The sequence below is a fragment of a genome, unplaced genomic scaffold, assembly GCF_019419815.1.
Source record: "Pyrus x bretschneideri cultivar Hongxiangsu unplaced genomic scaffold, Pyrus_bretschneideri_v1 Contig32, whole genome shotgun sequence".
Taxonomy (NCBI): domain Eukaryota; kingdom Viridiplantae; phylum Streptophyta; class Magnoliopsida; order Rosales; family Rosaceae; genus Pyrus; species Pyrus x bretschneideri.
This window is the reverse complement of record NW_025999635.1, coordinates 3,203,498-3,224,507: the sequence shown is the minus strand read 5'-3', so window position 1 is coordinate 3,224,507 and position 21,010 is coordinate 3,203,498. Positions and strand designations below refer to the sequence as shown.

The 21,010-nt window shown below is 34.6% G+C and overlaps 3 protein-coding genes across 3 annotated transcripts; 2 read left to right on the top strand and 1 right to left on the bottom strand.

The window, feature by feature from the left end:
- Window positions 1–1,311: 1,311 nt before the first annotated feature.
- LOC103937148 (probable methyltransferase PMT23) lies at window positions 1,312–4,453 on the top strand. The gene is made up of 8 exons (XM_009347060.3): window positions 1,312–1,923; window positions 2,215–2,364; window positions 2,447–2,717; window positions 2,805–2,915; window positions 3,091–3,262; window positions 3,400–3,636; window positions 3,736–3,930; window positions 4,058–4,453. The coding sequence occupies exons 1-8, from the start codon at window positions 1,456–1,458 to the stop codon at window positions 4,260–4,262; spliced, it is 1,809 nt and encodes a 602-aa protein (XP_009345335.2). The 5' UTR covers window positions 1,312–1,455; the 3' UTR covers window positions 4,263–4,453.
- Window positions 4,432–6,578, bottom strand: LOC103937101 (protein VAPYRIN). Its single transcript, XM_048590771.1, has 3 exons — window positions 6,541–6,578; window positions 5,570–6,440; window positions 4,432–5,058 (listed from the first exon to the last, which is right to left on the bottom strand). The coding sequence occupies exons 1-3, from the start codon at window positions 6,576–6,578 to the stop codon at window positions 4,675–4,677; spliced, it is 1,293 nt and encodes a 430-aa protein (XP_048446728.1). The 3' UTR covers window positions 4,432–4,674.
- A 1,529-nt stretch (window positions 6,579–8,107) lies between these two features.
- On the top strand, window positions 8,108–9,034 carry LOC103937567 (uncharacterized protein At5g39865-like). The gene has a single exon (XM_048590861.1). It carries the CDS (start codon window positions 8,178–8,180, stop codon window positions 8,892–8,894), a length of 717 nt encoding a protein of 238 aa, XP_048446818.1. The 5' UTR covers window positions 8,108–8,177; the 3' UTR covers window positions 8,895–9,034.
- The last annotated feature ends 11,976 nt before the right edge of the window (window positions 9,035–21,010 follow it).

Sequence of the window (21,010 nt, the reverse complement as noted above, 5' to 3'; positions counted from 1 at the left end):
GAAGTATTTTGAGGAGAAGCTCCTCCTTAACCAATCCAATGGATTAGGAAAAAAAAAATTCAAATAAGATATTTTAAACGCAAAGAATTGAAACTTCGACTAAAGTTGGTATTGGAGGGTAATATTTGTGAGAGTCAATTCTACATCAATTGAATTGAAACTTCGCCACAAACGGGATGTTTGAAAGTGTTTTCATAATGGTTAAATGCTTTCAAATTTATAACATTGTATTAATAGAACCTTCTTGATTAACCGGAAAAAAAAAAAAAAAAAAAGACGATTTTTCCTCTATTCTTAATTCAATAAAAAAAATCATGAACATTTAAGATAATTTTGCAGAAAAAAGAAATTTTTTTTTCTCTTTCCTAACTCACATGTCATCTCATAAGCATTTTCAATAAAAATAAAAAATAAAAACCCCCCGACGTTCTCTCTCCATTTTCCACAGTGTGTGTGGGCTCCATTTAGTAACCAAATATATTTTCATAAATATGCTTAGTATTAAAAGAAAACTAATGAAAAATGTTTGAAAACTTTGAGTTTTAATGATAAGGACAAAATAAAGAGTAAAATGAATAGTATCAGGATTGACTTTTTAGTGTAAAAATGTGGTTTTTCGATAAAATGAATAATACCGAAAGATTTTCAGTTAAAATTCCCTAATTTTAAACTAATTTATCAACTTTTTATTATGATTGATTAACTAACGAATCATGACATCATGTATACAATGTCAAGCACTAAGAACCAAACTATCTCCACATTAGCTAAACTACAACAAATTTGGCACTATCACTAATTATCAAGGGCTTTTTGACAAATGCTTTTAAATGATTAAAAGTGTTTTTAAAGAAAATATTTTTGGGTTTTAAAAGCACTTGCAGTGCTTCATGCTAAAGCACCAATTATGTGTTTCTTACTGAAAGGTCTTCAAGTGCTTTTTCAAAATTAACTTGCATTTTTACTAAAGTTCGTTTCAAAACATTTTATCCAAAAGTATTTTCAGTCGTTTAAAAACACTTGTCAAATGACCCCTAAGTTATTAACAATATTTGGCAAAGATGTTTTCAAGTGCTTTCTTGAAAATCACTTTTTTGATGAAATTTCAACGCACTTATGACTGTTTTCAAAGAAGCATTTTCAGATAAGTGCATGGTTACCAACTATAAACCACTCACCAGTATTCTACAACAAAAATGATTATTATATTTAAATTCTGCGTACGAGGTGTTCCAAATATAAATAAATAAAATAATTGCGGACAGACACAGGTCACAGAGAGAGCGTCTCCATCGGTTAACGACATTTCGAAAATCCTCGTAAAAATACCGCGTACTCCTCTCTCCATCTCCAAATCCCCCGATCGCCTCCTTCTCCCCCACTCCATATAAATACACCTCCCTCTCTCTCCTCTCTCCTCTCTCTCTCTACACACAGAGCTATCAACCAACAACAATGGGAATCTCAGTCCCCAGCTTTTTCAAAGAGCGAAAGTTCCCTTTCGTTTTCACACTCTTGCTCCCACTCGCCTGCATCGCCATCCTCCTCTTCACCAACATCACCACCAACGCCCCTTACCCTCTCTTCTTCTACTCCGATCTCCGGACCTCCCCCTCCTCCTCCCAACCCATCTCTCCTCCCGCGCCCTCCAACCCCGCCGGAGAGCCGCCCCAAGGGGACGAACTCGTTTGGGAGGAACCCACTTTCCCTGTTTCTGGGATTCCCAATTGGAACCTCTGTACGGGTCCGGTGGCCGTCGATTACATTCCGTGCTTGGACAATTCCAAGGCGATCAAGGAGTTGAAGTCGCGCCGGCATATGGAGCACCGCGAGCGGCATTGCCCCAAGCCGCCCCCGCGGTGCCTGGAGCCGCTTCCCAAAGGGTACAAGGTGCCGGTTCCGTGGCCTCAGAGCAGGGACATGGTGAGATTTGTACTTTGGTAAGATTTGTTTCTGGTTTTTCTCAAATGGGTTTTGTTGATTTGTTTCAAGAAGGTGGGTGATTTGGTTTGTTCTTGGATTTTCTCAAATGGGTTTGTTGATTTGAATGAAGAACATGGGTGATTCGGTTCGTTGTTGGATTGAATTTAATTTTCGGAGAAAAAAATCATGATTTTCCTTTCTGGGAAAGTGTTTGTGGAAATGTGAAGTGGTTGTTGGCTTATTCTGTTTACTTTCACTCAATAATGTATTGGTGATGTTCTCTGTTTCCAGATATGGTATGACAATGTTCCTCACCCGAAGCTCGTCGAGTACAAGAAGGACCAAAACTGGGTGAAGAAGTCCGATGACTATCTTATTTTCCCCGGAGGCGGTACTCAGTTTAAGGACGGAGTTGATCACTACACCGATTTCATCGAAAAGGTACAGCGCTGGCCGGCTTTGCAGCTTTCGGGTTTACATTGCTTTAGAAATGTTGATTGGTTTCTCTTTGTTTTCGTTCTAGACTTTACCGGTTATTGAATGGGGGAGGCACGTCAGGGTTGTTTTGGACGTTGGCTGTGGTGTTGCTAGCTTCGGCGGCTATTTGCTGGATAAAGATGTCATTACCATGTCATTTGCCCCGAAAGATGAACACGAAGCTCAGATACAGTTTGCTCTTGAAAGGGGAATTCCTGCTACTCTCTCAGTGATTGGAACGCAAAGGCTGACATTTCCAGACAATGCATTTGATTTGATTCATTGTGCAAGGTGCCGGGTTCACTGGGATGCAAATGGTACTTTGTCTATCGAGTTTGCAAGTGTTATGCACTATTCTGTGTCCTGTTCTCTATGGTTATTTTGACGGTTTTTGGTTAGTGTAGGAGGGAAACCGCTCCTGGAGCTCAACAGGGTTCTTCGGCCTGGGGGTTTTTTCGTATGGTCTGCTACGCCAGTTTATCGCGACAATGAAAGAGATACAAGTGTATGGAAATGTTCGTAATCCAACTCTGTTTCTCTCTTTCATTCATCCCTATAGTCACCATCTATTTTCTTTACTGGACTGCATTTCATTGAAGCTTTAGAGTTTAGACTTCAGCAATAAAATATACTATAAAAAGTGACGATACGGAGCTGATCTAAGTTTGATATTGATCATGTTTCTTCCAGCAATGGAGGCTCTGACAAAATCAATGTGCTGGGACGTCGTTGCTAAGACTGTCGATTCAACTGGAATCGGGCTTGTAATATATCGGAAGCCTATTGCCTTTGTCCGATATTTTAAACGTAAAGAAAACTATCCACGTCTTTGTGGTCCTGCAGAGAGGAAAGTAGGTGCATGGTAATTTTCTGGTTATCCTCTCTCATAGCGCTGCTACCTACCAGTAGCGGTTGTGTAAAGCTTTGGACGAACACAAAACTTGTCTAAGCAGAGAGTACCTTTGGACTGTCATAATTTTGTCTGTGTTTTTGTTACAGGTATGCGCCGCTCACTGCTTGTCTTGCCCCGCTACCTCGCTATAGTTGGCCCTTGCCGTGGCCAAACAGACTTACCAGTAAACCTCCAAGCCTAATGCGTGACCCGGAAGGGGAGGAAATGTTCTACAAGGACACCATTCACTGGACTGCGCTTGTCTCAGATGCCTATCAGAAAAATGCTGCTATAAATTGGTCTACTGTGCGGAATGTAATGGATATGAATGCTGGTTTCGGAGGGTAAACATATCTAGCAAATGAGTTGTTGCTACTTCCATATTTTCATTTTTGTTTTGTCATCAAATTGCTTAGCCATGAGATTCTGGTGGTGCGTTTCAGATTCGCTGCTGCACTTACCGATCAACAACTCTGGGTAATGAACGTCGTCCCCATTCATCTACCAAATACTCTGCCGGCTATTTTTGACAGAGGGTTGATCGGAATATACCATGACTGGTGCGAGTCTTTGAATACCTACCCTAGAACATATGATCTCCTGCATTCCAGTTTCCTCTTCGAAAAACTTCCAGACAGGTACATTATGGTTTCTCACTGCTCTTATGACCTTTTGATTGCTATAGATCATGTAATGAAAGCACGTCAGTATTAGTTTCGCACACCAGTCGACAATTTTGTTGATATTGGTCTTCGATTTTGTCAGATGCGACATTGTAGATGTCGTGGTGGAGATGGATCGCATATTAAGACCCGGTGGATATCTAGTAGTTCAGGACACAATTGAAGTGATAGACAAGCTGAGACCAATTCTGCAGTCGCTTCACTGGTCTACAGCCCTCTACCGGGATCAGTTTCTTTTCGGTAAGAAAGGTTTCTGGCGTCCATCAAGAGCTGCAAGTAAATCATGAACAGAGTTGCTCATCTTAATTTCACCTGTACAATCCTATATTACATATATAAAGTTATTAACCAACAGAAAGATAGAAATAGGAAGTTTTCAACATTTTGGTTCTGTTTTCGACTCACAAAATAAGCATCGACACGATCATAGATAAAAATTTATATTCATACCAGTAATGAAATGATAAACCTTCTCTCATTTTTGCAATCTTCCTTCTTGTTTGAGATAATACAAATAAAATGCAGATTAGTACATCTGTACCTAATCAAGCTTAAACAAATACTTGGAAGCCAAGAAATCCTGCAAACAGGGCAAGAAAAACGACGGGTGTGACGTCATCGTGACAATGGATGGTCTCCCAATAGTGAAGTACTCACCTCGTATTAGGTCCTCAGTGCGATCAGTAAATGTGGTTCAACTTAATGTTTTCTGCCGGTAAGAAACTCAGTTATATCATCGTACCCCATAGCAGTAGCCATGTAGAGAGGGGTGGCGCCGCCGTTGCTCTTGGCATTGACGTTAGCCCCACCATGAACCAAGATCTTAACCGTCTCTAAGCTCCCGCCGACGACTGCCATATGCAAGGGTGCGTGGCCTTCACCGTCTTGGGATTCCAAATCCGACCCAAATCGGATGAGCACCCGAGCAACGTCCTTGTGGCCTTTGATGGCCGCGGCATGCAGGGCTGTCAAGCCATATTGATCACAGCAGTTTATATCCGCGCCATTTTGTAACAACAATTCAACATTCTTCAAATCTCCTCTTCTCGCTGCCATCAACATTAGTTCTCCCATTTCTAGTTTCTACATATCCAAAAAGTATGATCAAAGATCTAACCTTATATAATGTCCCAAAAATCAGTGAGGGTGATCGGAATTTTTTTTTCAATTTCGGCTAAAATCAATAGACTTCTTTGATATTTTCGATGCATCTGTTAAAATTTCGGAGAATATTGAGATATCTATCTATATTTTCATAAATTTATACATCGATATTTTCAATAATAGTGGTATTTTAGACACTAAACACGATAAAACGTGATCATAACACTTAATTTTGAAGGAAAATTAATGAAAATGGCTTGAAAACTTTGAGTTTTAACGAAAAATGATAAAAATGTGTTACAAGTGAATAGTACTGTAATTGATTTTTTTAGAGTAAAAATATGGTTTTTTTTATTAAAATAAACAATACCGAAAGCTTTTCGTTAAAATTCTTTAATTTTTATGCATGTTTGTGTCATTCCTTAATTTGTAACACAAGGTAAGCCCTAGAACACATATTTAATAAAAACTAAAAAAATAAACAACTTACATCTTTGTCATGAGCAAAATCATGGCGCGAACGGCTGTGACCAATAGTTGTCGTGGGGTCCGCACTAGATTTCCTCACCTCGGCACGCCTGCCATTTCCCTTGTCCTTAGAATCCAACGGCTCAGATTCCCTCAGTCCCAGAACATCATCCAGTCGATCACACGCCTCTGCCACGTCTAGCTCATCGCGTCCGTTGGATGGATATTTAGAATCTCCTTCGTAATGCACTTGATCGCTGCTCACACTTACCCCGATCGGGCCAATCCTCAATCCCCCTTCGAGCAGCAAGTTAATCAAGTTCTCCGGGTTATCCAACTGGGTCGCAATCCGGAGGATCGACTCAGCTTCCGCGGGCGGCAACTCGGCGAGAATCGTCCTCTGCCGCTTGATTATATTCCTGACGCCGTCGTAGTCCCCACAAGTAACGGCGTGGCGCAACAGCAAGGGGCCCACAAAGGCGACCTTGAGCTTGATATCGTGAGTGGACCCGCGGGGACACGAAGAGCTGGAGAACCAGTGGTTGATGGAGTCGGAGTGAGTTGACTCGGTGGTGAACTCTGCGGTTCGGATGAGGAATTTGTCGGACGGCGAGCGAGGGTAGGCGGGCGGGAGCTGGGTCTGGGGCTTGAGGATGACCTGGAAGTTGACGTGGGAGAGAGGCGGGATTAAGCCGGTGGGCGGTTTGACGAGGAACTTGTGAGGGGAGGAGGTTTGGACCTTGAAGGCTACGGCGGCGGTGGCGCATAGGGAGGTAAGGCGCACGTTAGCGCGGCATTTGGAGTCGAGTGCGAAGTCGATACAAATTTCTTGCTCCGAAACTTGTACTAGTTTTTTATCCATCGGAATACGGACTGGACTGGATTGGACGGGACTGGATTAGAAGGTGGGATTATCCGAATGAAGGAGGAGATTCGCATTTGCGCTGGCAGGAGATTCGCATTTGCGCTGGCGCGTACCAGTGCTGAAATCACGTGCTTTTGTGGGTCCCACAACCAAAAAGCCACGTCATTGGATTCACGGGACTTTTGTCCTATCCTGTCATGCGCACCGATGTTTGATGAGTTTAAATCTGTTGTGCCCAAAACCCACTGCCCAGCCTGTGATATGCTTATGCATTTGACACCTGTCCTATTTCATAACAACATGAAAAAGAAATGATAGAGCTATATACACACCTATTATACTTCTCACATACCCATTTCAATTTTTGACCGACGAATCGAATAAATTGAAAAAAATTTTGAAATTTAATCTAAATATATGTGAAAGGAAAAGAAGTAACATTTTCAATGGGAAGATGTCGTAATATAAGACAAATAAAAACAATGTTTGAGTCAATCCGTTCAAGCGTGAGTGAGTAAAAATACTTCATTGCGTCCAGATTTAATGGACCTGGACCTTTGTGACTCTAATAATAGAAATCTTGCATAATTATGAATTGTAAAACTCGCAATTATTTTGTTTGGATTTCATACTGTTTATGTGAAAGTTCACCGCATTGCACCGGACGCATAGAAGTTGTATAAGTGATTGATTGGTGTTGATAGTACGTCTCAAGCTTTTTTACTAAATGAATTAATTGGTTAACAAAATTGTCTCATATTTTTATAAATAAAATGATATATTCACACTATCGGTAGAGGCATAGAATAAATTTGTATCAAACTTTTTATTCACGAGACTCAAATTTAAAACTTGTTACTTACCAGTAAAAATATATATTAATAGACCGTGAACTATTGGTACCAAATTTTTGTAGTGATTTCACAATCTTTCATGAACAAAAGAAAACAAATATATAAATGAAAAACAGATGTCGCTAGATCAAATAATCATGTGCAACATCAATTGATTTTAGTTTTAAATTAAATTCTTTAAATTATTAATAATTAGCCAATGTAAAGACGAAAAGCAAACTCGTTATAACTCAAAATTTCAAGTGTATTTAAAGCTCAAAACGTTTTATTGGGTACATGCACATACTTATACCAGATATGGAAATGTATAAGGAAAAACATAGGTAAGTTAGTGCATCCTTATTTTCAAACATTGCCAAGGATGGAAAATGAAACAAACATATGTGAAAATGTCATCTCCAAATGTGTGATGGTTTTTCAAGCACCTATTGTGAATAACTGCTAAAACTACGAAGTTACCATCTTCTTTTTCTTTCACATTAGTGGTATTTCTTTTTCGACGTTAGGAGATATTCAATAGCAAAATCCAAGGTTTAACTAATAATAAATATAGTAGCTTTAACACTACCCTTTTTTAACCAACTTGTATTACATTACCCTTTTTTAACCAACTCGTATTATATTGTACGACCAATTATGTGATACACCCGACATACTGCACTGAGTTGTAAACATATATGTTTGACCAGATCCGGAACTACTTTGAAATTATTTATTTTTGTTGAAGAAAAATTATTTTGAAATTCCAAAAGATATCCTTTGTTCTTATCTAGGGCCAATACTTAACTTCACATACCTAATTAGGGGCACCCTAATTCCAATTGTGATTTGCATAAATAACCCCATTGGAGACCCACCAAAGTTTCACTAGTCACTAGAACACTCTTCTCTCTCTCTCTCTCTCTCTCTCCATGTGGTCACCATGGCTGAAATCACCAAGAAGGGTGCACACAACCAAACCAGCGCGGTTACAGAGGAGCTTTTACTGCTCATCCTTCAAAGACATCCAAAACCTATGCGAACCTGAACCCGCATCCGAGGTCCTAAGCCCGCGGAGCGCGTCCATTTTGCACCGGGTCAAAATATCCACCTCAGCCCTTCGCTTGTGGGCCCACCGAAAAGCGAATCCACCAGACGCCGACCAGCGCGTGGTAATCTACCACACCAGCCTCCGCGTCGTGCGCAGGACCTTCGAGGACTGTAAAACCGTCCGATCCATCCTCCGCGGATTTCGCGTCCCGATCGACGAGCGAGATCTGTCTATGGACGGGAAGTTCCTGGACGAGCTGCAGGCGATTACGGGGAACAAGACTCTGACTCTTCCGATGGTTTTCATTGGCGGGCTCTTCATTGGTGGCGTCGAGGAGGTCAAACAGCTCCACGAGAGCGGGGAATTGAAGAGGCTGATCCAACGGCTGCCAGTGGTGGACCCCAGAGGGTGCGATTTCTGTGGAGGGCTGAGATTTGTTCTCTGCCAGACGTGTGATGGGAGCCATAAGGTCTATGATGAGAAGATTGGGTTTACTCCTTGTACGGTATGCAACATCAACGGTTTGATTAAGTGCCCTTCGTGTGCTCCGGTGCGGCGGCCCCACAGGGAGTGTACCCTCAAGTTTTCCCCCATTTGATTAATTAGTTGAACTCGGACCAAAAAAAAAAAAATTAGAACACAGTTTGCTTTTTTTTTCTTTTTTCCTGGGTTTGTTTATTTGCTTCGATTTGGGGGAATATGAATGTGATGATTAATTGAACTATAATTTTTATTTTATCTAGCTAATTAAGTTGGAATTTTGTTAGCTTTGAGGAAGATCGAATTGTCTTGTTCCATTTTTTTTTTTTTTGAATGAACATCTCTTTATAAAATATTGTGTAAAAAAATATGAGGTGATAGAGTCAGATGATAATATTGAGTGGTGGTATTGGTTCACTAAAAATTTGACAGGTGTATAATTAAAAGGATGTGCTATTCACACACATCTTGTTAATTTGTGGTATTCACATACATTTTTTTTACTTCTCACTCACAAATTAATCTGGTATGTGAAAAATAAAAAAAAGTGTGTGGATGGCATACCCTAAAACCCATCAACTTTTATCATTAACGCAGAGAAGGTATTAAATCCTATTTCTATTCAATGACTTCTTTAGTGTGCAAATCAAAATAGTGTGATATGTCTTTGGGCTTCTTCTTTAGTGTGCAAATCAAAATAGTGTGATGTCTTTGGGCTTCCGCTACTACTAGTTTACCAACCTTTGCAATATCGTTCGTATCAAGTAATCACTACATTTATCGTCTGCCAAAGAAAATGGTGTGATATCTGGCTTTGGCCTCTAGTTCACCAGAAAAAACAAAAATGAGTGTATGTCTAGAGTTTAGAGCTCGTTTAGATGTATTTTTTAAAATGATTAAAATCGTTTTTGATGAAAATGTTTTTAGAACTAATCCTTATTCAAAATAAAGTAAATCCTGGAAAAACACTTAAAATGTTTCCTGGAAGAAGCACATAAATGGTGTTTCTTGCAAAAAACACTTCAAGTGCTTTTGGAACCCAAAAGGATTTTCTCTAAAAAAGTTTTCGATTATTTTAAAAGTACATCTAAACGAGTAAAGGCGAAGCCAGAAAATATTTTATGGGTGGGCTAGCTAAAAAAATTACCCTAAAATCAAATGTTTTTTTTTTTTTTTTGCTACATATGTATTGTATGCAAAAATTTAAGTTTAACTTCTATATTTGTATACTTAAAATTTGTCTGGCAGGAACTAAATAAGTTTCACAATTGCAAACTAACAAAATTACAATGAATCATCTAATTTCACATATATTTAGATTTAAACACAAGAAGAAGATAGAAAACTTGGTATTTCAATTACAACCACACAACTAGCACAAAGTAAAACATTGAAAGTAGAAGTAAAGGCAATATTAACAAAATTGGTTGAAACTAATATAAACCCCATTATATGTGTGACTTACACCGTGAGGTTTTTTATTAATTTGTGCTTCTTTTTTCTTCAAATTTTTTGTTCGATTTTTGCTCATTTATTGGCGACACTCTAATTCTTGGATTAAAACTTCAATTTAAGTTTTGATTCAGAAATAATTTTCCTGCTCCAAATAGGTTAAATTTTAGTTCAAAATTATTAAAAAATTAATTTAGACTTTTTTTTAAATAATTTAAAAAAAAAATTATGTACACTATCTAAACTTAATTTTATAGACGTTTTAATCTAAAAATATTTAGAATCCGATAAATATTGAAAAATCATCAAACCTGACACTTATTAACTACATAAAATTAATTAGTAAATCATAATTACTAATTACTAAACCATAACCTTTAGCTCTAGCAAATATTTTATGCGGGAATTAACGAAAATGTTCACTTGATGTGATTTTATCCTTTATTAAGCCCCGAAACTATTTCTCGTTAATTTTTTGAAGTTGAAAAATAGAAAGGAAAAAGAAAAAAAAAACTAACTGTGGGGTCTCGCAAAGAGATATGTAGGTGTCCAAAATCTTGGGAATATGCTAAATTAATTTTAAGAAACATACGGTGCGAGTAAAATAACTATAACTTTGGCTTATAAGTTTATAACGAATATTGTAAAAGTTCTCAACATCGATTAGAGAACTATGGGTTGTAAATCACAGTTTTTGTGAAAATTTGAAATTTTTAGCTTTAGGAAATATTTGCGTCGGAGTTAAAGAAAATATTGGAAGACCTTTGGACATGATACCATTTATTAGGTCCTGAAACTATTTTTTTATTGATTTTTTCAAGTTGAAAATATGAGAGTATCTTTAAATTTAGGTTTTAAATCATTAATTTCAAGTGTTTAAATATTAATTATAATAGATTTAGCATGGGATAATATATTTTGAAGAACATGAAATTTCAAGTGCTAGCGATTGTAACTGAGTGCAATCGCTAGCACGATGGCAACTCCCTTCAAGGAGGATCGGGATCAAAGTATCGATCGTAACATTTTTCCCCCCCACCTTTTTCTTTTTCTTTTTCCATTGAATTTCTTCTTCTTAGTGCGTTACTTTTGTGACATCCCACATCGCCCAGGGGAGTGATCCTTAAATGTATATTCCCATCCCTACCTAGCATGAGGCCTTTTGGGAGCTCACTGGCTTTGGGTTCCATCGGAACTCTGAAGTTAAGCGAGAAGGGGGCTAGATGCGTGACCCATCAGGAAGTTCTCGTGTGAGTTCCCAAAAACAAAACCGTGAGGGCGTGGTTGGGGCCCAAAGTGGACAATATCGTGCTACGGTGGTGGAGTTGAGCCCGGGTTGTGGTGGGGGCCCGGGTCGGGATGTGACAACTTTATTTAGATTCAAATACCTTTTATATTTGTATCCTTATTTTCATATTTTTTGACATGGATTATAAGAAAATTTTCACCAAAAATACATTTTGTAGAACATCAATATGATAGTTTCGTGTTGTGGTATGGGCAAGACGAAAATTTAACAAAAATAAAAAAAAAATAAAGGAAAACTAATGAAAATGGCTTGAAAACTTTGAGTTTTAATGATAAAGACAAAATAAAGGGTAAAGTGAATAGTACCATGATTGATTTTTTAGTGTAAAAATGTGGTTTTTCGTTAAAGTGAACAGTACCGCGGACTTTTCGTTAAAACTCCCAAAAATAAAACTTTAAATAAATAAAATTACAAGTTTAGACGTAGTCCAAACGTATGCCCACTAGAAAGTTCAAGCCACATTAAAAGCAGTGAAGGCCCATGAGGTTTAGTGTTTAGGGGCACATGAATAGTAACACCATGAGGTTTAGTGTTTAGGGGCGTGTTAATTTTATAGATGTTTTAATCTAAAAATATTTAGATTCCGATAAATATTGAAAAATCACTAAACCTGACACTTATTAACTACATAAAATTAATTAGTAAATTATTAAACCATAACCTTTAGCTCTAGCAAATATTTTACGCGGGAATTAACGAAAATGTTCACTTGATGTGATTTTATCCTTTATTAAGCCCAGAAACTATTTCTCATTAATTTTTTGAAGTTGAAAAATAGAAAGGAAAAAAAAAAAAACTAACAGTGGGGTCTCCCAAAAAGATTTGTAGGTGTCCAAAATCTTGGGAATGTGCTAAATTAATTTTAGGAAACATGTAGTGCGAGTAAAATAACTATAACTTTGGCTTATAAGTTTATAACGGAGATTGTAAAAGTTCTCAACATCGATTAGAGAACTATGGGTTGTAAATCACAGTTTTTGTGAAAATTTGAAATTTTTAGCTTTATGAAATATTTGCGTCGGAGTTAAAGAAAATATTGGAAGACCTTTGGACGTGATAACGTTTATTAGGTCCCGAAACTATTTTTTTTATTGATTTTTTCAAGTTGAAAATATGAGAGTATCTTTAAATTTAGGTTTTAAATCATTAATTTCAAGTGTTTAAATATTAATTATAATAGATTTAGCATGGGATAATATATTTTGAATAACATGAATATGATAATTTCTAGTTATGGTAAGATAAATAAAATGAAATAAAATAAATAAAAAGAAAAAAATTGAAAATAGGGGGATCGGTATGAAGATAGCGACTTTATATGAATAAAATTGCTAGAATGGTAGCGATTGTAAGCCATTATAATCGCTAGAACTGTAGCAACTCCTTTCATAGAGGATCGGGAACAAAGTATCGATCGTAACATTTTTCCCCCCACCTTTTTCTTTTTCTTTTTCCATTGAATTTCTTTTTCTTTTCCCATTGAATTTATTTTTCTTAGTGTGTTACTTTATTTAGATTCAAATACCTTTTATATTTGTATCCTTATTTTCAAATTTTTTTTGACATGGATTAGAAGAAAATTTTCACCAAAAATACATTTTGTAGAACATCAAGATGATAGTTTTGTGTTGTGGTATGGGTAAGACGAAAATTTAACAAAAATAAAAAAAATAAGAGGAAAACTAATGAAAATGGCTTAAAAACTTTGAGTTTTAATGATAAAGACAAAATAAAGGGTAAAGTGAATAGTACCATGATTGATTTTTTAGTGTAAAAATGTGATTTTTCGTTAAAGTGAACAGTACCGCGAACTTTTCGTTAAAACTCCCAAAAAATAAAAATTTAAATAAATAAAATTAATGGTTTAGACGTAATCCAAACTCACGCCTAAGTCCAAACACATGCCCACTAAAAAGTTCAAGCTGCAGTAGAAGCAATCAAGGCCCATGAGGTTTAGTGTTTAGGGGCATGTGAATAATAACACCCTAAGTTCAAGTGTTTAGGGGCGTGTTAATTTTATAGATGTTTTAATCTAAAAATATTTATATTCCGATAAATATTGAAAAATCACTAAACCTAACACTTATTAACTACATAAAATTAATTAGTAAATCATAATTACTAATTATTAAACCATAACCTTTAGCTCTAGCAAATATTTTATGTGGGAATTAACGAAAATGTCCCTTGATGTGATTTTATCCTTTATTAAGCCCCGAAACTATTTCTCGTTAATTTTTTGAAGTTGAAAAATAGAAAGGAAAAAAAAAAAAAAACTAATAGTGGGGTCTCCCAAAGAGATTTGTAGGTGTCCAAAATCTTGGGAATGTGCTAAATTAATTTTAGGAAACATGTGGTGCGAGTAAAATGACTATAACTTTGACTTATAAGTTTATAACGAATATTGTAAAAGTTCTCAACATCGATTAGAGAACTATGGGTTGTAAATCACAGTTTTTGTGAAAATTTGAAATTTTTAGCTTTAGAAAATATTTGCGTCGGAGTTAAAGAAAATATTGGAAGACCTTTGGATGTGATACTGTTTATTAGGTCCTGAAACTATTTTTTTATTGATTTTTTCAAGTTGAAAATATGAGAGTATCTTTAAATTTAGGTTTTAAATCATTAATTTCAAGTGTTTAAATATTAATTATAATAGATTTAGCATGGGATAATATATTTTGAAGAACATGAATATGATAATTTGTAGTTATGGTAAGATAAATAAAATAAAATAAAATAAATAAAGAGAAAAAAATTGAAAAGAGGGGGATCGGTACGACGCTAGCGACTTTAATTGAGTAAAATTGCTAGTGTTATAGCGATTGTAATTCGATACAATCGCTAGTACTATAGCAACTCTCTTCAGGAAGGATCGGGATCAAAGTATCGATCATAACATTTTTCCCCCCGCCTTTTTCTTTTCTTTTTCTTTTTCCATTGAATTTCTTTTTCTTAGTGCGTTACTTTATTTAGATTCAAATACCTTTTATATTTGTATCCTTATTTTCAAATTTTTTTTGACATGGATTAGAAGAAAATTTTCACCAAAAATACATTTTGTAGAACATCAAGATGATAGTTTTGTGTTGTGGTATGGGCAAGACGAAAATTTAACAAAAAAAAAAAAAAAAAAAGAGGAAAACTAATGAAAATGGCTTAAAAACTTTGAGTTTTAAATTATATCAAAGCAGAATAATCTTGAACAAAATGACATCACAATTTCCGTAGTAATTTTTATATTTTAAGTTGTGATAAATACTCATGGCGCTAGTTTCATTAAAAATAATTCTTCTTGCACATTTTTTTGTCTATTATATAGACTATACAGTAAAGTATATATACATATTGCTACATATCCTCTCTGGGCTACAGCTCACCGTAGTCTTTGGTGTGGCTACGCCATTGCAAACAAGCCCTAAGATGGTTTTTAGTGCGACCAAAATTGGATTTTTCGTTCAATGAATATTGGATGGATAAGATATAATGGGGTTATATTGTGTTTGGTAAGACACGCAATTTTTACATTACCAAAATTGCACAGATAAGGCAATTGACCATTTACCACAGTGGTAAAACGATGTTGAGTCCTTGCATAACGGCTTGAGTTCAAGCCCCGTCGATGTCTAATCTAATATTTAATTTAACAAAATTTATCATTTGACCAAAAAATAAAAAAATTGCACATAGGCATAGCGGGGTTATTTTGTGTTCGGTAAGATACGCAATTCTTACATTACCAAAATTGCTCCGGACGTTTCGGCCTTTTAAAAATCTAGCAAATTATCAATTTTTGGAAAATCCAACCAACTACCAATGTGCTTAGTAGTTATCTTTTCTTCATTTTCTAACACTATTGATATATTTTAAAATTTTAGATAAATGATATTAGATTTTAATTAAATATAAAATAATATTATTTAGACACAGAAAATATAATTATTGCTAGTGCACTCTTTAATCCAGGTGAATTCTATAAATAATGTTATAACCCACCATTACAAAAAAGTGTGTCAACTGCGGTCAATATTATGTATCTAAAAAACATTACTATTAAAAGAAAACTAGAACGAGGGACCTTACATCAAGAGAGTGCTTTTTTCCAAAAATTATTTCCCATATTTCTTGCAAGATAGTGAATATTGAATTATTACTAGACCAAATAATTATTCACTTTAATCTAAGAAAAAAAAATATAAATTATATTAATTGTTGGAACCAAAATTGCGTAACGTTGTGGACGGATGTGACACACAACTCATGGCACATGAAAAGAGAGCAAACAATCCGGATTAACCTTGGTACCAGGCAAGTAGCGGCCAAAAGTTCTCTAATGGTCAAGTTAGTAAGCAATTTATGAGATTAAAGCATGAAGCCTATATAGGTGTATTTATACTAGTCGAGATAGGCTTTTTAGATATAGAATTTGTATTAAATAGGAGAATTCCATAGAATATCTAGGAGTAGATATTGTGTTCTCGTTTGAGTGTGATTACTTGCGAAACACAACAGGGTGTGGTGGCATCGTTGGTCCGTTTGATTAGCTCAATCCGATCAGTGTTGTTTGGCTATAATCGAACTTCTGAAATATACGTATTTCTATCTGTCTTACTTCTGTCATAGAAAATCATGATTCGACATAAAGCTAATATTAAAAATAATAATAATAACAACGTAACTCATCAACCTTAGCGTTTGTCGAAAAAATAATTCTAGAAACAAGAGGGCCTTTTCCATTGACCAAACTAAATGTATTAATTCATTGTATGTGGGCTTAGCCCATTTTTTTGAATCCTTTCTCAGCTTGGGCTAAAGTCAAGGCTTGTGGAGGATTGACTAAACCCATTTCAGTTTGACGAAAGCTACATACTCCAGAACCTTCTCCATTTGCATCCTTCGCAGCACAAGGATTTGTGAGCCGCTTGGCTGCACATTCTGGAAGAGAAGACGCCGAATTATTATTTATTTTTTTAGTCAAACGATAAATTTTGTTAAATTTAATGTTAAATTGGATGTTAACTTAATCATTGACGAGATTTGAAATCATGCATCATATAAAAATTCAACATCTTTTCATTATTGTGGTAAAGAATTGCGTACAAGAGGTTGAATTATTATCATGGTTTTGTAATTTCAATATATATAATTTTAGCCATATAGTTTATTAATTGTTACCGTCGAGAGGATAATGACCCAATTATATCACCACCATTTTCAAACAACGTGACATCGTTTGAAGGTCGATTGACTTTACTCATTTCTGTTGTTTTAAGAAGTTACTTTACAAGGATCAAGATCCTCTCTTAAGCAAATGGTAAGAATCCTCCTGATCAGGCTCATCGATCCGTTTAAATTTTATTCAACAGTTATAAACAAAAGACTCTTCTAAAAATTATAATAATTATAACGGTTGAATAAAATTTGAACGGCTAGGCCTGATCATTTGCTTAGGAGAGAATCCTGATTCACTTTACAATTACAAAAGTCGATTTTACCTTTTCATTTGTCACCAACGTAATACTTATCGAAAAAGGTTGTCAAACAGAAATATTAATTATTAAATTGCAGCAATTAATAAACTAGGTGGCTACATTGCAAAAACTTAAAATTGGTTGCGGATTGTGACGTAGGTGACCAAGTGAACACGCAAAGTGGTACAGTAAGTAACCTATCAATTCCAAGAGCTGAGGTGGGCCAACATCAAATACATCACCATGCTTTCTGATTCAATCTTTCGAGAAGAGATTTTTTTGTGATCTCTTCTATTAAGATCACCGGATTAAATGATTCAAATTTTTTTAATTTCATCATACGGAAAAAAATTATTACAGTTTTTAAAGGATCATAATAAGTAGACAGTTGGATAAAATTTAAAAAGTCCAAATCACTTAATCTAATAATCTTAGTGGAAGATATCCAGATATCTCCTCTAATCTTTCCGCTCTTCTAATTTTTTTTTTAATTTTTTTTTATAAATAAATCATTTATACTCGTACAGAAAACAATAAATTGTCAAATATTCTGCGGCTTATTCACTTAAAAATCCAAGCCTGGACCCAAACAGATACACGTGGCAACAATAATGTAGAATATGGACAAGGAATTGCGTAGATATTTTAAGATGTTTGTACAGAAATCTGAAAGGGTCGTAGCGTACTGCCAATTAACCAAAACAGAGAAATAAAGTGTGTGTGTGTGTTTTTTTCCAATTTTTTTTTCGAGATTCGTATAATTTTTTATTTTGATATTTAAAATAAAAAATCAATTGAAATGTTCTTTTATTTTGTCTATTATCAATCATTTTGTAGAAATTTATATTAAATTGAGGGTATTTTTGTCTAATTAACCCATTCACTTACTTTTTTATTTAACATAAATTTTTCATGGGAGATGGTCCTTGGTTTTGTTCACGGTCAATCATTTTGTTTATTTAATAAAAATCTCTTTTAAAGTGCGGGTATTTTTGTTTAGTCAACCCCTCCAATTGTTTTCTATTTAACTGTAGGAGGACCAAAGTAAGAAGTTATGTCAAACTTATAAACCACTTCTATCGATTTTTTATGTCATAGACTAAAATGAGTTATGTCAATTTCGAAACCGTTTTAGCTAAAACAAATTAAAAATTATAAAGCCGATTCATGATCATTTGATATTTCATCTTCTTGTTATGAACGATATTACTATTCTAACGACGGGAGGATAATTTGAAATTGAAATGTAATAAATTCTTAGAACAATAATTGAGAATTATGGATCATGAATTCGGATCCTCTTTGTGAGGATTTCGAATATTCGTGAATCGTACATCGTATAGTTATAAATTATTTTAAATATTTTTATTTAAAATTAAACACAAACAGTACTTGATAAAAACTAATCATACGATGTACGATAAACCGACATGATTTACAGATCCCCATAATCTTCATCAAAATAATCCTGAGAGGATCATGTTAGATGGATCATATTTGAAGCAAAATTATTATTAGAATTGTCCACGTCATGCTATAAACCAATAATTTTTTTTATTAATTTTTAATTTCGGCAAGTGTGAAGAGGATTTTTTACCTTAATTAAAAAGAATTATTATTTTGTAAATTTCCTGGCAGGTGTTGTGTCGACTCAATGACTTATCCAAATAAGTGTGTTTTACCAAGTCAATAATATGGAATTAAGACAATGTCTCCGTCACAAAAAATAACTTTATGATTGTGGGGTATATCGACACATGGCATTAACGTATTACTAATTTGTATATTATCATATGGTCTCCGTTGAATACAGTGAATAACTTATTAGGTTGAATTCACTTAGAACATCTTTAAAGGAAATGTCAAATTTTAAATATAAAATTTAAATTTTGACAGCTTATGTAGCACTTTGATATTTTTTAAAGTTTTGTTCTCCAATTGATATGTCAAATTAAATTATTATTTTATAAAATAAATTATTAAACTAATTAAAATTTAATCAGTAATCTGTTTACCTTCCTTGATTGAAAAGAAAAAAAAAGTAGGATAATTGCATCGGTCAACTCAAGATTAATTATAATAAATGATTAAACTAATTAAAAATTAATAAATTATATTTAATAATTAATAAAAAAACATTTAAAGCTGCTGTCAAATTTGACAACAACTTCTTTCGCTGCCAATCCATGTCATCGCCACATTGGATTTGGCACTTCGGTTGGAGAATATTAGTATGGTCTATTTTTTTACTGTTATAGTTGATGTGTACATTTTAGCATCTCCTGTAACTTAAAAGTTGTTATTTTACTTCATGAAACTCAAAATTCGCTCAACTTTGCCCCGAAAAATTCGATTTTGATTCCATTTAGCCCCGTGAAACTCAAAAGTCGTCATTTTACTCCATAAAACTCAAAAGTTTGTTCAATACTACCTTAATTCCTTTAATTTCGTTATGTGGTTTTGATTTGGATGCATTAGACTAATCAATTTCATTTTTATTTTTATTTTTCCATCTCTGCAAGTCAAGCACAACTCAAAAAAATCTCAATTCTTAATTTCTTATTTTAAACTTAATATTTTCTGATTGAATGGTAACGCATAGTGAAGATTTATAAATCAAATTCATTGACACATTTGGCATAGTCTTAAACGGTGGTGGATCTCACATATGTTCTAGAGGGCGAATTTTGAGTTTTAGGGGACAAGGTACAACAAATTTTGAATTCCAAAGAGTGAAGTGGTGATTTTTGAGTTACATGCTGCAAAGTGAGATCAAAATAAATTTCTAAAAAGTGTAGCTAAAAATAAGCCTTATCTTTAAGATATGATGAACTATTGAAGGAAGAAATGAAAAATTGTATATAACATAAAGTGAAAAATGCATTACTTATCAAGAAAATTTATCATTCTAATCCTGCCAAAATAATGAAATTAGAAGGAATATGTTTCTTTTACATCATGTTCTTTTCTAATCCACTCGAAATAAAAAATCATTCATTCAATTTTGAATATTTCACGTATAACTAAAACACATATGGTATCAATGTTTATATAAAATGACATATCAGTAGTCGATAACATGTCGATATTAGCTAGCCAAAGACATAATATGAAGTTCTCTCAGATTAATAGTACAAAATGACACGGTCACAATGTCACTATTACACTGGAAAGAAAATTGTCTCTATTAGTTTCATTTAATATATTTAATTATTGGTGATGTGTTTTTTGTACATTTGTCCATGTTCATATGCCAAAAGTCTTTGCCGGCTGTTTGACTAAAATCCAATAGCGCGCGTCGCTCTACGCCCAAGTCTCAACCTTTCCATTTCCAAGCCCACAGTCCTCCCTCACACTGCTGCCAACCCTTTGGACCCATTCGCACGCTTAATTGCAAATTTAATTGTTTACCAAAAAAATGAATTTGCTAATTTAATTTTTCTTCAGAGAAAATTATAGTAACAGTCTTTCAATTTCAATTCAATTAAAGTAATGATCACTCTACGAAAATTTCTTGATTTATCAAAATGTGTAACTATGATCATTTTCTTAAACTCCGTTAAAATTTTCGTCGAAATGAATCACGTGTCACACGTATAAGGCTGAGTCGAGGGGCAAATATGAAAAACTGGATGAAAAAAAATGTAGCAATGGTTTCTCAATTTTAAATCAATAGGAGCAATGATCTCTCAACTTTAAAGGTCCTTGCAACATAATTCATTTTCACAGAATTCTAATGAAGTTTACGAAAATAACCATGACGGCACGTTTTGATGAGTAAATAGACAAATAGTCGAAATTTTTTAGTTGTGAGATCATTACTCCAATTAGATTAAAGTTAAACGACTATTATTTCAATTTTCTCTTTCCAAAAAGATTATTACTTTCATCTCTCCCTCCAAGATTATATTAGTTGGGTTATTAATTTTGATTATACTAATCAAACACATGGATTAGTATTTGCAGTGTACGCGTTTTTCTTTTCAAACACCTTCCGTGGGT